Source organism: Thermobia domestica, chromosome 18 (assembly GCF_964235325.1).
Source record: "Thermobia domestica chromosome 18, izTheDome1.hap1.1, whole genome shotgun sequence".
Classification (NCBI taxonomy): Eukaryota; Metazoa; Arthropoda; class Insecta; order Zygentoma; family Lepismatidae; genus Thermobia; species Thermobia domestica.
The window spans coordinates 141,874,112-141,889,586 of record NC_137471.1 but is presented as its reverse complement, the minus strand read 5'-3'; the positions used below and the strand labels follow the sequence as shown (position 1 = coordinate 141,889,586).

The 15,475-nt window shown below is 36.4% G+C and overlaps 1 protein-coding gene across 5 annotated transcripts in view; it reads left to right on the top strand.

Moving 5' to 3' along the window:
* Nucleotides 1-13,023, top strand: part of LOC145675750 (kelch-like protein 23) — an 86,763-nt gene extending 73,740 nt beyond the window's left edge. For all 5 annotated transcript variants that reach the window (XM_081746397.1, XM_081746399.1, XM_081746394.1 and 2 more), the window contains 2 exons: nucleotides 3,912-4,098; nucleotides 10,219-13,023. In XM_081746397.1, the coding sequence (XP_081602523.1) occupies nucleotides 3,912-4,098; nucleotides 10,219-10,474 (443 nt within the window). In that variant the 3' untranslated portion in view covers nucleotides 10,475-13,023. The remainder of the gene's footprint in view (nucleotides 1-3,911; nucleotides 4,099-10,218) is intronic.
* The last annotated feature ends 2,452 nt before the right edge of the window (nucleotides 13,024-15,475 follow it).

The following is a 15,475-nucleotide window of genomic DNA, read 5'->3' as shown; positions in this document are numbered from 1 at the left end:
ACAAAAATATTATAGTAATTCACTTTGTTTCTATTAAATGTGATTGTAAAATATCCGTTGTTTAATGACTCTTTAAAAAAAAATAATCGTGTCTAGAGTAACTATTAAATATTTGTTTTCGCAAACAAGAAATTAATAATTAAACCTGTATAAAACATGGAAAATGTTGGATTTTAAACAATAATTCAAAGCTGCAGAACTCCTCATCTCTTTCCTTGCTTTGTGCTTTGGTGCCGAGTGCTATGGTTCCATTAGTCCACAAGGCTAAGAGGATCTGCGAGAATTATTTGTATCTAATTGTACTTTCTTGACTTAAGAACTTGACATACCAAAAATAATACAAAGTTTACGATTTTCCTTCTGCTTGTTTTTCATAAGTGAAAGGAGATAATGAAATACAACTTACCACAATCATAGATAAAGTCGTCATTTTGATGGTAAATATATATATAGTAGATAATATATATTTATACATTTAAACTTTATTGATAGATAAGTATTTACATATCTTCCATATTTTACTTATATACATGAGCCCAACTATGATTCTCAACTGTCTAGTTTATTTTTTATTTTTTTCCAGAACGGTTAAAATTCCGAAATTTAATCTTGTCCTTTCTGTCTTAATTATTAATATACGACACTTGTTTTTACAAAAATAAATAAATAAATTGCAGGTTTGCAACTTTCGCAATCACAGGTTTCAAGAAAAGTACCGATTAAAAAATTCAACTGGGGTGACAACAGAGGATCCTCCCTGCAACAGTGGTTGTAAGAAAAAGATTTGGTGTTCCTGTCTTCTTTGCGTATGTTCGTGTAGGTTTATTATTATTTTATTTACACTGGAAATGCTTTAGGAACAAGACAGTATTTAAAAAATGACTTGATTTGTTATTTTTAGCAGAACCAAAATTTTGTTATTTTTTTGAATCCCAGTAAGACGATCGAATACTGAACAGAAGGTTGCATGGAAGAACAAATGAAAAAGTTGAGGAGGAACAGTTCGGTTTCAGGAGAGGTAAGGGCACAAAAGATGCGGTTGGATTATTAAGGATGATCGGTGAGAGGTCTATAGAAAAAGGAAAAATAGGTTTATGTTGTTGTTGGAAGTTCTAAAGAAGGTTGGGTTTGGAATGGAAAGATCGAAGATTCATAAGGAACTTATATATGAACCAACAAGTAAGTGTTAGAATATAGGAGGAAATGACAAAGGAGAGTGCAGTTGGAATAGGAGTTCCACAGGGATGCTATCTAGAAGAGATTGTAAAAAAGAGCCTACATGATGAAGACTGCATTTCAGTTGGAGGTAGAATGATTAGGTGCATACGATTTGCAGATGATATAGCGCTTGTTCCGGAATCTAAAAAGATCAATAAGATGTTAGAAAACTTGAGGAATGGCTGTGAAGAATATGGGATGAAAATAAATATTAGAAAGACAAAATCTACGGCGATTGGCACGAAGCGGTCGGTGTCAATCATCTAAGTGGGAGAAAATAGAACAGACGACTTGTTTTCGATACCTGGGTAGTATTATTAGTAATTATACTAGAGTAATTATAAGAGTCAACGTGAAATAAAAGCAAGGATAGGAATGGCGAAAGAAGACTTTAGGAGGGAAAAAAAGTCTGTTTTGTGGGATCTTGAATAAGGAGTTAACAGAAACACTCATAAAATACTTCGTGTGGAGTATAATGCTGTATGGGGCAGAAACGTGAAAATTACGCAAAAATGATGAAAAACTGGAAGTATCGAAATGTGGGTGTGGAGAAGAATGGAGAGAATTCTGAGTCGAGCGGAAAACGAATGAGAGGGTGTTCGAAATTATGGGGGAGACAAGAACAATTTTATATATTACTAAGAAGAGGAAGAAAAACTGGTTGGGACATTGGGTAAGAAGGAAATGTATGATGAGGGACGTGCTAGAGGATATAGTGGCAGGAAAAAAGAGGGTGGGGGCGAAGAAGGCTGCAATTGATGGACTATATCAAAACAGAAAAATCATACGTGAAGACGAAGAGGTTAGCTGAAGACCGTGGAAGCATCTCAATTGCGGCAAGTAACCTGGCAATAAGGGCAGAATAGCTATGATGATGATAATGAGTAAGACGACCCTGAATATATATTTCTTTCAAATATACTGTTCCTAGATTTTCAAGTCACCCAATAAATGAGGATGCACAGACTATCCATAGATATTTGTCTCGAAATGGGTCACCTTTAGTTCCAAACCTTATACCAAACATATTTTGATATTTCAGCGGTTGAGCGTTCACCTCCGGTGCTTGGGGTCCCTGGTTCGATCCCAGCCCGCGCCGTGTGGACTTCGTGGTGGACAAACACTGTGCTTGTGGGTTTTCTCGGGGTTCTCCCGTTTCCTCACACTTTCTTCATTCCACCATTTCACTCATTTCTCATCATCACCGTCTGCTTTAGCCTAACCGGCATAACCGTGGGACGTCAAACTTAAAGATTTCATTTTATTTCATTTCATTTCATATTTTGATATTAAGTAAAATATGTTTATATATCTAACGTATATTTAGTACATATTAGTTCATTTCTTTCTGATAACTTATTAAAATTGTTTCTTTGTGTATAATTAAGAAAAATAAAAGTCATCGTTACACTAACCGTGATCTTGACTTAAGCACCCCTTTTATTAGTTTAATATTAATTTAATTGTATACGTTTCGATGTCTTCTTATCATAATCATTGTTACATGGCTGTTAAGGATTTTTACAGTGGTTCGTGGACTCACGTAATGATAATTTTCAGTCCTTAGATGGATAATACTACGTGGGTCAGTCAGAAAGTTAGTTGCACTCCTTCGTAAATATTTTCAGTCAAAGGCTATTTTGATGAAACTGTGTGACAACACTGCAGACATGTTATCTGTATCGTGTGACGTAGCGGCTTTCAAGAGGCAAGTGTAGGTATTCTGGTAATCAATCGTAAACATGTCTCGACAGCTGCAAGTGGCGTCCAAATTGGAAATGCGATCAGTGATTCCTTGAAATTTATTGGGAGTTGCATGAAATGTATGGTAAAAATGCAGTGTCACGTCAAGCTATCGTGAAGTGGTGCAACATGTTTGAGAACGGACGTACAGATATTGACGATGCTGAGCGCAAGGGAAGATCGCCCTCCTCATAGCTCAGACTTTTCACCATGTGACTTCCGTATGTTTGGTCCCATGAAAGACGAACTTTCAAAGCGACGATGACGAGGTGAAAGCTGCGGCCTAAGAATGGTTATCGGGCATTGGACGGGATTCCTTTGCAGAAGGCATAGAAAAGCTTGTACCACGCCTCGACAAATGCTTAAATAACGGAGGTAATTACGTTGAAAAGTAGATTGTGAATGAAACTCTACTATAATACAAATAAAGTAATTGTAAAATTTCTGTCCTGTTTTATTCTCTTAAGCAGTGCAGCTAACTTTTTTACTCATCCTCGTATTATATGTCGTTAATAGCAAAAAACTCAACTGTGGATTGTTACTCCAGTCAACCACTTGAGAATTTCAGCGTCACACAATCTGTGGCCTCCTGTTTAAATCTTTAGCCAAGTAATTTGTGGATAGAGAACCAACTTATTTTAATCCTATGTCCCTAATCTAAATAATTATCTGGGCTCCAATTACAAAAGCAGTATAAAGAATTATTCCCTGCTTTAAATCTTCCATGCCTATTATTTGGTGAAATTACACTATTATATGAGTCCGAGAATTAATGTAAAAATTCCTTAACAGTTACATGATGCTAGTAATGATTATGACAGGGAGTCATGGAAACATATCCGATTAAATTAATAAAATGGGTGCTTAAGTAGAATTCCAAAGTTAGTATTTCATTATGAAAATATACATCCTGTCAGTTCATTTAGAAGTTTCTTGTTTGTTTATTTCAGGTGGAAAGGAAAGTTGTCTGGACAATCACTTGCACACTGTTGAGAGATACGATCCAGGCTTAAACAGATGGTTTAATGTGGCGTCGATGCATGAGAAGAGAGCATATTTTGGATGTGCTTCTATTGATGAGTATATTTATGTAATGGGAGGCTACGATGGAGAAAATAGATTGAGATCAGTTGAACAGTAAGCATATTTTACTTTATATATTACACCTGTACATACTGTATTCATCCACACCAGTCATTTCCATTTGATGCTTGGGGTCCCTGGTTCGATCCCAGCTCGCACCGTGTAAACTTTGTGGTGGACAAACATCGTGCTCGTGGGTTGTCTCGGAGTTCTCCCGTTTCCTCCCACTTTCTTCATTCCACCATTTCACTCATCTCTCATTATTACCGTCTCCTTTAGCCTAACCGGCATAACCGTCCGTGGGACGTAAAACTTCAAGACTTCATTTTTTTCTATTTGATGTTTTTAACGTTACACATTTTGCTCTCATTCTCAGTAAACCATGTGGAAGAACAAAGAGCGGACGAAAAACCTGGGGGATTAAAGGCAGTGGTGACAGGAAAACAAGATCATAGAGAATGTAGTCGATAGATTTGCAGTTATGCTGTTAAAATTTTAATAAAAGAGTCTTCGAATGTTTGAACAATTATTCGGATAATGAATAACAAATACTAGGGGTGTTCAAGAATTATTTACGCTGACATCGAAAATATGTCATTTCTCCACATACTCCACTGAATGCACTTCTCCCACCTATGTTGTACAGCACAAATATCAGTTTAAAGAAAAAAAAAAAGCTTGATGGCTATACTTGAAGTCATTCTTCGACATCCTGCATAATATGCTTATCGTTGGCAAACATTGCGCCTCGCAGGTGCTGCTTAAACGTGGGGAACAAGTGAAAGTCACTTGGGGCAAGAAGAGTAGAGAAGGTGCTGAAGTATTTCAAATCGACATGAGCAATAGCGGCGGCGGTAATGTGACTTCTGTGAGCAAGAGCATTGTCCTGCAGCAGCAGCATTTTCCTGTGTAGCTTCCCTCTGCGTTTCTCCTTGATTGACTCCCTAATTTTCGGAATCAATTGTGAATAATTGTCATCTGTAATTGTCTTTTGGCCCTGGACATAATCAATAAACAGCACGCCCTTACTGTCCCCAAAAGTCGTGGACATAAGCTTGCCATCTGATAGCATTGTTTTGAATTTCGTGGGGGAAGGGGGGTGGTTGAATCATGGTGCCGCCGCCGTATACTCTGTTCTTGGACTTTGGATCGTAATGATGTACATAGGTTTCATCTACGGAGACACATCTAACAAGAAAGTTATCCTGATGTTTCTTAAACTTGGGGAAGGGTGTATATCTATCTATCTATCTATCTATATATATATATATATATATATATATATGATCGAAAATGACTGATATTATTGTCAAATCCATAGTTTCCGGGGTCGCTGAAACGAACAGTGACACTTCCGATGCCTGTAAATCCAAATTCTGCCGTTAATGTCCAAAATGAAACATTTACTTCCTGTGCAGATAACTAGTATTCTGCTAGTGCCTTCTATATCAGGGGCAACAATTGCTAAACTCTCCTCGTATTTGCTCGAATATTGAAAACAAATATGCAAATAATTTTAACAACACTAATTAGCAGATAATTTACTCGTGAATTCATGAATACTCGTAGAGTTCCCTCTTGGCTATATGGTTGGTTAGCGTAGGCGTCTTTCTCATCTAGCAGCGCTGTTGAAAGGAAATTAATATAATCCAATCCAATCCAATGAATACTCGTTGCCAATACTAGATTATTCCATACTCTACTTCGTCCCCTCCTCCCTTTTCTTAATTTTCTTTACTTTTTTTTGTCATTTCTTCGAGGCTTTTACGTTTTACATTTGCCAGCTGTAAATTATTGATGTACAGCATTAAGCTTTCTTAACTGGAAAGATGAACTCAGCATAGTATTCGTATCTTCTGGGTTCTTTTTAATCAGCTAAAATCATGTATATTTGGAACGCTTTGTTATTGTTATTGTTATCAGTATATTTTAAGGGTGTTGGAAACTTCTGCCATCTTTGTTTCTCAGCCAATTGATTTATATTGTGAATCCCCCCCCTCCCCCTTCAAATAAATAAGGGTCTTAACAGCTTATTTTTACTGATATCTTCTTCAGATCCAATTTGCTTTATGAAAAGTAAATTCTGTGTTACAAGCTTTTAAGGAGTTTGGTTTACCTGAACTTTTATGTATGTACTCTTCCCGTGTGTGTCTCGCACAGTGGTGCAGAAAAGTAAAAAGTGCTCAAACTTGATACCTTACTTTCTATATATTTAGAAAACACTATAACAAGCTTCATCTAGAAAAAAGAAAAAAATCAGTATCTCATTCTTGAACATTTTTCTTTCTGTTCTCAGTCTCTCGGAACTTGTAAGTAACACTGGACAACAAATTTTAACTTTTTTTCATGCTTCGGAAAAGGAAAGGACATTTTCTTATGCAAATGAGGATGCTGAATACGAAAATGACAATAAAAATGCTGAATTGGTTCGAGTTTAAGTGTAATTGACAGAAATGTGTTATGTAGTGTTGACACTTTTAGAGTCGTGAATTTTCTATTTGGCCTTTCACTTAAGTAGCTATTGCTTCAATTTTGTCCATCCGAGTATCGTGATTTATATAACATTCGCTTCAGAATAAACCAAGCTTGCAAATGGTATTATGCCCATGCGTACATGATGAAAAAGAGGAGGGAAATTTAAGGTAAAATTGGGAATTTCCCGTCCAAAAATTCCTTTTTTTTTTTTTTTTTTTTAATGTAGACCGCCTGGTACGGCTCCGGCTAAAGGTACCCAAATATAATATACCTTTAAAACTACTGTAGTTTATATGTAATACATGTGCCAAGTTTCATTGTAATATCTACAATAGTTGTGAGGGGAAAAGTATTTTTCAGTTCTGTTTGACAATACAAAGTTTCATATAGGAAAAATTGAAATATGAAATAAAAAGAATCCAAACAGTACTATTTATTTCTGTATCATAACTTATACGTCATTCTATTCAGAATAAAACAGGCTTTCAAATGGTACCATGAGAATGTATGTGTGTGATGTACGAAAAAAGGGGAAAATTGGGCTAAAATTAGGAATTTTCCGTCCAAAAAATCCTCTTTTTTCCCAAATGTAGTGCATCCTGTGCGGTCCCAGCTACAGGTACCAGAATACAATATACCTTGAAACTACTATGGTTCATACGCAATGTGTATACCAAGTTTCACTACAATATCTGCTATAGTATTTCTCAATGATGCTTGACAATACCAAATTTTATATATTATCCAACAACAATCGGCAAACGTAGACTTGCTCCAGTGGCCCTGATATCATTTCTCCATCATAGATATAACTTGGTAGAAATGTTCCACATGTTCATCAATGACTGCTCCACAATTTTCTCGGAAGAAATCTACGGGAGTGCAACATTTGCATTTTTAGTGACATATTACACTTCATTGCTTGGTAGGAGATATTAGGTGCTCCACTAGTTCCTTGTAGTTCTGAGACCGCTCGTTTCCCAAAACATTCGTTAACACTTTTCGGAAAAAATCCCATGTAATGCTCTCCTTATCTTCTAACACTGCCTCAAATTCAGGATCATTGAGGAGTTAGCGAATTTGAGGGCTAATAAGAATTCCCTACCTAATTTTAGTTTCAGTAATTTGTGGAAGTTTACGCAGAAAATATTTGAAGAATAGTTTTGATGCTTCTATGAATAGCCGTCATTCATCGGGATTATCTTCTATGTTAAGTTTACTCATAAGACCAGTAACATTGTTACAACATACTATGTCACTTTCCACTAAAAAGTACTGTTCCAGGGGATTCTGACGTGTAAAAAACACAGACACTTTCAGATCATCAGAATAAGCTCCCCACTGCTTGAGTTGGATGTCAGTAGTTCTGCGCCTCTTTTTGACAACCACAGGTAATTTAATTCATGTTGAGTATCATATAACGAATAGATAATGATATGTTGATTTTGTAAAGTCAGGCTCAGTGGAAGACGATGAATCTGCAGCAGAATTTGACAACCTGGGTCGACTTTGTCCGCCTTTGCTCTTCATCGGATAAAACACTGGAATAAGGTGCGGGAGGTTGTGGAACCTTTAGTTGTTCAGAATGTGGCACAGTGACGAACATCTCAAGGAATATTTGGAGTAATCCACTTTTTTCTCTTTTGGATAGACCTTTAGTTGGAGGAACTATGCAAAAATAGCAGTTTGAAGTATGATCTGTCGGTTTTCTCCATATCATTGGAACTGCAAATGGCATACATGGACTTTTTCCATATATCCAGTTTGTAGAACAAGTATTTCAAGAAATATGTGATGCTCACTTCTTTATCCATATCTTCCACTTTACAGCCAAAGTACAAGTGATAGGCTTTCTTTATGATAAGAGCGAAATTCCACTTTTCGTTTCACTTCGTCTGCACTGTAAACACATTTACATGACATGTTTCTGCTCGATGCAGTCATAGTAGGGTAAGTAATAATAAAATTACACACACTCACCCAATATCTCACCACGACCACATCCGGGATGTCAAATTGCAACTAGTAAAGAATCTTAAACAACACGTTTTCTCTGACAAACTCTTCAATACAAACTAAACAATGAAGTGGTTGATGTTTTATTGTCAGCGATGAAGTGCGAGCAATAAGGATAGCTAGAGACGTACGCAGGAATTTATTTCGTGAGGAGTTTTAAGCTTTTCGCGGGCCAAATACATTTTGAGGCTAAGTTATATTAACATTTTTAAAATTGCACCTGAAATTAGACTAAATTTACAAAAAAAAAAAAAAAAAAAAAAAAAACGAAATTCGAGGGGCCAAGACTCGCAGGACGCATCCCTGTGTACATCCCAGAGGATACCAATGAAACTAACCGTCAAACAATGGAAGTTTATTGAAATAAGCAGACAGCTCTTGTTTGGCCACCGGAGCACATCCGGTGATAACCTATTTCTTTGAAACCCGAACCAATCTTCAAAAACTAATTTCATATTTGTTATCTGCACCCTAAAATTAGTAAGAATTGGTAACTTTTATCTCCGAAGCATTTTCACAATCTTGTACTCATGGGGTACACACTAATTTTTGTTGAGATATAGTTCTGTTATGAAACACACATCCATAGCCTGCTTTGTTTTCTGTGAATGAACATTAGATGTAACGATAGAAGAACACCAATAAGTCTCCGTAAAGATAATGGTTCTGTAGATGTAATCGTTAATATTTTATAGAATTTAAAAATCTCTCTCTCTACCTGATGATCTCAGTTACTAGTTAAAAATAATTCGTATGGCTTTCTTCTGTATGCGGAGGGTAGATAAAGGAAGATACAATCCTTCGTAAAAGATAAGTTTCAAAACTGAGAAGTGAATATATTTTTCCATAGTACAGGGTGTAGCCAAAAATCTGAACCGGGCTAAGTATTTGAGAAGCTGTAAATACAGTCGATCCGAAGTCAATTGGGATCAATGTTGGTGGGAGAGGGGAAACATTATGACGTGATTAAGGGTGTCGGCCGCCATATTGGAATCAACTTGTTTATTTTAAATGGTAACATGGTCGTGTGACATATTAAACAACATCCTCGTTCGAAGAGAAATCCAACGATAAAGATATTTATCCAAAATTTGTAACGGTTTTGAAGTTGTGAATGGATTTAGGATAGGTTATGTTATCTTGTAAACTTAAATTTTAGTATGTGTGAAGCATTGTATGGATGGAAACTGACTGTCCCTTTATTTTTTTTATTGTTATTTATTTATTTATTTATTTTATTTTATTGTAAGTAGGACAAGATGTTATTGCTGAACTGCATTCTCCAGCTAAAAGGATAATTTCGATTCTTTCCTCCGTCATATAATGCTTGAGTCACTTTCCGTCCATACAATGCTCCACACATTACAAAATTTAAGTCTAAAAGATAGCATATCCTAAATCCATTCACAACTTCAAAACCTTTACAGATTTTGGAGAGAGAACTTTACCGTTGGATTTTATGATTGAAATAAGTCTTCCTGATCATGATTTAGTATTTTTTTTTTGTGTGTGTGTGTGTGTTTTGGCTACATGATAACTGTGCAGTTCATACTGATTGTCTATGTTCATGGTACTAGCAAATGAAGCAACTGTAATTGGCATAACAATTAGCCTTATTATTATATCTTCTTGGTATTTAAGTCTAAAAATAATGTTCTCTTATTCGTTCTTTTTCCATTATAGGTACAATACATTGACTAACCAGTGGACTTTCCTGACTGCAATGAGTGTTCCTCGGAGTAGTTTTAGTACTACATGCTGTAACAATAGAATTTATTGTATGGGAGGATTCGACGGCGTTCATTATTTGAATACGGTGGAGAAGTACAACCCTCGAACCAATAGGTGGCATTGTGTACATGCTATGCAAGTGAGAAGGTTCGGGCTTGGAGCTGCTACACTCTATGTTCCTCTTCTAAAGGACAATGCAAAAGCGTAGCTCTTCCCAACCTATTACAATCGATCAAAAACAAAGGAACTCAAAGTTATGATTGTGGGACTTAATGTTATGTTTTTAATATATTTAATTGTTGGCTTGTGTTTTGTTATTTTTTATGTAAATGTTATATGTTTTCAATGTTGAGTTCAGGACAGCGCAAAACAATATTGCATTTCGATTGTATGACCTTCATCAGTAGCCAACTGAGTACACAGACGACATTTGTAATAAATCAAATTGATTGAAATACTTAAGTCAAAGAATCGATCGATGGTACAGTATCATTTGAACTCGCTTAATGTTAGTACGCCAGAAAATAAGAGAGAGCTCAAAATGTTCATATCTTTACTATGACCTACATTATTTGATCCATTTCATCTTTATACAAGGGATATCTTTTTTTCAATCCATTAAACCACCGCAGGAGAGCTACGTGAGATAAAGGAATCAGGGATAGGACAGCTATTTCTCGGATATCTCCCTCCCCCACCTGATCAATACTCTCTTCCGTTCAATCATTGTGGAGCAGAGATGTTCATCCTCGCGGGCCCCTTCGAGGGCATTCTCACCTTCAAATTTCCTCGCCCACAATGACGCGAGGGCGAGGACAAGCTTCGGCAGCAAGGGTGAGGGTACGCGAGGGCAAGGACAGATTCCGAAGGCGAGGGCGATGGACAACTCCCTGGGCGAGGGCCAACTGTCACTGCGAGGGCGAGTGAAATCGGGATAAAAGTAACACCAATGCTGTGGAGTAGGGAGCTTGAAAACATATCGACCGAAGCGCGCGCCAAGTATGAATTACACGATGTAATTTGATTGCTCCAGGTGGAAGGGCACAACACAGCCGCAACTTATCATTGAATGAGTAAGAATTACAACGGAAATCTTGTAAATGATGGCTATGTACACGAGGACTTACCGATGTATATGATGAGGGTGGCCAACGGTGGAAAACTATGGCGGCAGACGACCTTCTTGAACTCATAAATTGTCGTTCGTAAAAAGCGTAGATTAAAATTAATGAGTTGCGTGAAACTTCAAGATCAGCGCCTGTAGAAATCGAATTATATTTGGCGGACGTTTTGATTGCATTCAGTTTTCAATCTCGCTACTTTACATCGACTGAAACGAGAGAGTCTGTCTATCGGTGGGTGTAGTAAGCAATGTGTAATGTATAGTTTTGTTTTGTCCCCCGTTTCGCCACCTCATGTAGTCCTTTGGCGGAGGTTGGAAAATAAATAGCCCTCGTATATATGCTTAGACTGCCACACACTTCTGAACAATCTTTTAATCCTATCTTCTTATAAGACTGCACATTTGGAGATGAGCCAGCTCTTCACAGGAGCTGCCCCGTTTCCATTACAATGGAAAGTTCTTCCGCGTAAGTATTATTTGTATATACATGGAAGTCTGAAGATGGTAGGTCGGGAGAATAAGGGAATTGGATTGAATGTTTCTGTAGTTATACAGTTCGAGAGGGCGTGTTATTATTTTTGTTTGTTGGCGCTTAGCGTCCCTTTTCGGTGTGGGTGCTATATGAGGGTAGATCTATAGTTTAAAGTGGAATCCTAACCTCTGTGAAGAATAAAACTCGGGACCACGTGTGCTAAAGGAGCACGCGTTAGCCTTTAGATCAACGGAGAGGATTATATGTTAGCTAGAGCAACTAACTTTTCTATAACAAACTACGTTTTCTTATTTCGTAACTCCTGTGCTATGTTCCTTTAGTGCACGTGGCTAAGCGGTTAGCGTACGCACCTTTGGCATGGGAGATCCGGGTTCGATTCCCGGCGGGAGCTTATATGGTTCGGATTCCACGTTAATCTGTAGGTCCACATCTCATGTAGCCTCGTTGCTGAAAGGGACGCTAAACTCAAATCAACTTTTTTTAATTTGTTGATATTATACCTTAGTTGTTGCAAAACAGTCAACATAGGGTGTTCGTTGGAGAGCGTAATGATTTTTCGTCAGGACAAGAAGGTAGGAGGACGATGGAAAATTAATCCAACAACAAGACTGAATTTGCAGTGAACATAAGATCATCCATTAGCGAGCTCTTATTTCTGTGATATGGAATCGGTCCATAGAGTTAGTTGATATACAAAAAGTAGGTAGAGTTGAGCTATCTCTAATACGCATGAGCAGTCTGGACGTTTGTACCTTCTTCATCTAAGTCACTTCTTATGTTCTAGAATTCCTGAATTCAACATTGATTTTAATATTATTTTAAAGTTCTGTAGAATTAATATGCGGCGAGCTGGAGTACTTCCCAAGCAGAAACTTAAGTATCTGTGATACGTTATGTCTGTTAGGATATGAAAATCATGGTATAGTCTGTGTGTGCAATATCTGTGAAGTGAGTGAGTGTTTTTTTAATATATTGTATCGTCTACATTCTGTACATTCTGTATTTGCATTTCTTTGGGGGGGGGGGTCTCACGACTTTTTTTTTTTTTTTTAATGAAAAGATCCAATATATTTCATTCAATCAAAAATTTTCTTCTACGCTTTATATCTGATGAACTACATATTATGTAGCCAAACCCAAACTATCACTTAACTCAGTATAATGTGCTTATTCCGTAGAAAATACTGGATTTACGAAAATTGGATTTAGGAGCCGTTCAAAAATTTTGTGGCCCCTGATCCAAAAACTAATTATTGGCTAAGATCGCAATCTTTTGATGCATTTTTGGATTTTTTTTTTTTTTTTTTGTTTTGTTTTGTTTTTTGTTTATTGCATAAGTTTTGTCATCTGTAGTAGTAGTATATGCAGAGCTGTAAGTTGAATTGCATACTAATGGAATGACTGTTGGTTATATGACCATACTGTCCATTCTACCATGTTCAGAACCCAATAGAACTAGTAAATATAAAATAGATAGTAAATATTTGCGCAGTGAAATTCATTTTCTTTGAAAAGTAATTCTAAAATTGAACTATAATATTTACATTGAAGATAATTAAAACCTAGTATTAAAGATGGTTATATATTTGTGGGTTACTCAGATTTCAAAGATAATGAAAAATGCATCTGTACACAACAAGTTCGGAAGGATAATTATTTGAGTCTAGTATAGTGAAGTAGGTTGAGTCTGTCTTCTCGCACTCATCATCCTTCGTACATCAAACATCAAACTTCAGTTTTCTTAAAATTATGAAAATGATCCTTAGTTTGTTCCTATATATTGACCTTATCATATGTAAAAAATGGTCCTTGAGAGCCTGACATACTAAAACTAATACAAAATTTAACATTTTCCTTTTGCTTGTTTTTCATAAGTGAAAGGAGATAATAAAATACAACTTACCACAATCATAGATAATGTTATTCTATAACAGAAAATGTGAACCTGAAGAATTTTCAGCGTTGCCAGAATAACATTTCCCCCAAAATCTAAGTTAAGGCAGCAAGTAGAGGAACGAACTCAACCGCATTTTATTACGTACCATGTTCTTTTGGTATCCTGCGAAATACTTTTCAAATAATAGTTGTATTTAGTTTGTAATAAACAAAATAGTTTTAACATACAGTTATTAAAATTAAATAATAATGTTATTTAAAAAGTAGTTCACAGGATACCAAAAGAACAAGATACGTAATCAAATGCGGTTGAGTTCATTCCTCTAGTCACTGCCTTAACTTAGATTTTAAGGGAAATGTTATTCTGCCAACATTGTAATTTCTATGGATGGCAATACTGAACATTCTTGAGGTTCATATTTTCTGTTGTAGAATAATATTATCTATGATTGTGCTAAGTTGCATTTCATTATCTCCTTTCACTTATGAATAAACAAGCAAAAAAAAAAAAAAAATGGTAAATTTTGTAGTATTTTTAGTGTGTCAGGCTCTTAATAAGATTCATCCTTTGAGTGCCTCAGCAATTATCATATCGTAAACTACGCATCTATATTTCTGGCCTGTAAGGGAAGACCTAGAAATAGTTCTTATTTAATAGCATTTTGTAGCTACTGTGCAGGGTCATTTTCTACACATCTCTATATTCTTTATTCTGATCGTCTTCCTTAGCGTAACGCGCATAATCATGGACGTTAAACTGGAAGATTTACTTATTCTGAATTGTTAACTTTTCTTTTGAGCGCACTAAAGAATCTTAATTGAATTATGAAAGAGAAATATAGTACACAATAAATTTTGCTTCCCGTCTCGAAGCTGCCTGGTATAGCCAATAAACAAAATAATTACATGGGTCGTTAGAATATCGTTGGAAACCAGGTTTTATATATATTTAAAAAAATCTTATTTTCCCAAATTCTTCCAGTTTCTACTACCTTTTGATAATTTTGTACTTTTATTTTCTGAGATTTTCCTTCCATATGTGTCTCACCGTCACTGAAACAATAAGTTATGTACGAGGGAGGTTAGGTTGACACAATACAACGATTCTGCAGCAATTCTATCCCATGACAATAGAACATTTTGTCTTGTGCTGCAAACCATGCCTCTGCATCTGCTATGACGTCATTAGTGTCTCTAAATTCAGTTCCTTTCAGGTGCTTGTTAAGTTTTGGGAAAAGATAATAGTCTGAGGGGGCCAGATCTGGAGAACAGGGGGCGATGGTCAGTGAAATCGAACTTCCGTTAACACAGTTTGTCCATTACGATGGCTGCTTTGTGACAAGGAGTGTTGTCTTTCCAAGAAGATGATGCGTTTGAACAGTTTTTCTTTTCTCGCCTCTTTTCCTTCAATGCGATATGGAATTTTTCCAGCAGCTTCGCATATCTTTCAGCATTCAATGTAGTGCATTTTTCCAGATATTTGCTCAGTATGACCCCCTCATAATCCCAGAAAATGACACCCATCACTTTCCCAGCGAGTTTTTCTTTGCAAAATTTTTTCGGGCGTGGTGACTACTATGGCACCACTACATAGACTGAGTTTTGATCTCGGGATGATACACATGTAATTTCTTGGAAAGAATAATGAGTGCTTCTCTCTTCTGATCCTTTTTTCTTCTTCTTCTTTCTCCAAAGAA